The sequence below is a fragment of the Elephantulus edwardii genome, unplaced genomic scaffold (assembly GCF_000299155.1).
Source record: "Elephantulus edwardii isolate Elephantulus edwardi_28Jun2011 unplaced genomic scaffold, EleEdw1.0 scaffold00036, whole genome shotgun sequence".
Classification (NCBI taxonomy): domain Eukaryota; kingdom Metazoa; phylum Chordata; class Mammalia; order Macroscelidea; family Macroscelididae; genus Elephantulus; species Elephantulus edwardii.
Window position 1 is genome coordinate 6,693,614 of NW_006399786.1, and position 1,812 is coordinate 6,695,425.

At 35.7% G+C, this 1,812-nt stretch overlaps 1 protein-coding gene across 1 annotated transcript in view; it reads left to right on the forward strand.

The window, feature by feature from the left end:
* EPSTI1 (epithelial stromal interaction 1 (breast)) overlaps positions 1-1,812 on the forward strand; it is a 220,995-nt gene that overhangs the window by 39,505 nt on the left and 179,678 nt on the right. The window contains exon 4 of the mRNA XM_006884612.1: positions 1,562-1,635. Coding sequence (XP_006884674.1) covers positions 1,562-1,635 — 74 coding nt within the window. The remainder of the gene's footprint in view (positions 1-1,561; positions 1,636-1,812) is intronic.

The following is a 1,812-nucleotide window of genomic DNA, read 5'->3' on the forward strand; positions in this document are numbered from 1 at the left end:
TTTTTTTTTTTAAATTTTTAACTGTTAATGCAAAAGCTGGATGTTCAAGTCTGCATAGAAGTGCCTTGAAAGAAAGACCTATCTACTTCATAAAAACCAGGAATTTTGAACCTCTAAAGAATATAACACAGTCCTACTCTGGCACACTTGGGGTTTTCATGATGAGGATAGGCACCATGACAACTAGCTTTTGATTTCTCCACTCCTTGTATAGACTAAATGTGCCTTCTTAGTTAAAATTTCTTCAGCGAGATTTTAGCTACCTCTCTTCCAGATTCTGTTTAGGGAATCAAGCACCTTAATTTGAAATTTGGAGCTGTTGACATCTATTGTTTTGGTACCTCAGTTAAAAAAAAAAAGGAGTCTGGAGTCTCAGTTCAGCTTCATATTGGATTAGTCAAATATGAATACGAGAAAGTGCAAGGAATAAGGAAGGAAATTCTAGAATATATTGAACTTCATTAGGAATTTCAGCAAAACCTCCAAATACGTAGGCACCGGCTTTCTCATTTATTCTAATACAAATATCTTCTTACTCTTCCATTCCATTCAGATTCTAGGAGCTTTGTAAGTGACTGTAATGTTTGATAAAAGCTTCCACAGTTCTCACTGCAATGGAGATCTAAGAGCCACAACCAAACAGGTCTAATATATGTTTTGGAAATTGGAGGACTGTCCCTGTGGTATCTTTACAGCTCAATTACAAAAACTACAGTGGGATGTTTATTTTATTAGACTAAATGAATGGAATGCAAATGATTTTTCCAGCATCTCTGTAAGAGGGACATACTTAGGCACCAAAGCACCAGAGAATGATTTCAAAGGATTCTTTATAAAATGTACACCAAGCTTGTATGAACACTAAGGGGGAAAAAACACCTTATGTTGTAATTCTTAAGCTTTGAGGATTTTCAAACCCAAGTTATTTTAGGTTCCAAAGAAAGAAAGGAAACAATCCAACACCCATATTTCTCTCTTGAGTAGAGAGAGAGAGTGTGTGTGCATGTGTGAGAAAGAGAGGTGAATTAGTAACTAGACAATTGTCATTATGCTTTTAAAGTATTAGGTTATAAAGACTACAAGCTTTTTCAGTGACAAAATTGCTGAGAATACCCAAATCTTTGTTACTGACACATAGGGAAGTAGACTTAAAGGAGAAAAGCAATTTTAGCATAAGTGAGCACATTCTTTATTAAGTTAGGAAATATTTAAGCAGGAGGAATGTTCTAGAACTTGGATGACAAGTAGTATCTCTTATTGTTTAGTGTGGTCTGTCAGTCATGATTTCAGTGTAAGTGAAACAAATTCTCCGTGTTTGAAAACCTTAGTGGTACTATCCTCTTCGATGAAGGTGTTTGCTTCATTTTTCCATCAAACCTTTTTCTTTTAAATAATTGCATTTTAAATGTCTTATTAAGAAAATAGGTTGTGCTTTTATTTCCAGGAGCAAAAAATATTACAGAAACTCATGCTGTGGACTGATGATGTATTAATTAGCCTGTGATGACTGGCATTTTGGCATAACACTCTGTTTCCCCTTCTTGCCTTTTCCCCCTTGTAGGTGGAAGCCAGTCAGAAGCTGAAGTCAGGCAGAAGCAACAGCTCCAACTGATGCAATCTAAATACCAGCAAAAGGTCAGAATGTAACCCTTTAAGATAAATTCTGGGAAGGAATTTGAGTACCAGCACTCCCAGATAGCTGAGAGATGGTATAGTTACTTTACCAAAGGCTTAGAACCATTTAACCAACTTCAAAAAGAAACATTGAAAATCCAAAGAAATCAGGAAGGGAGAAATGAAGTGATGACTAAA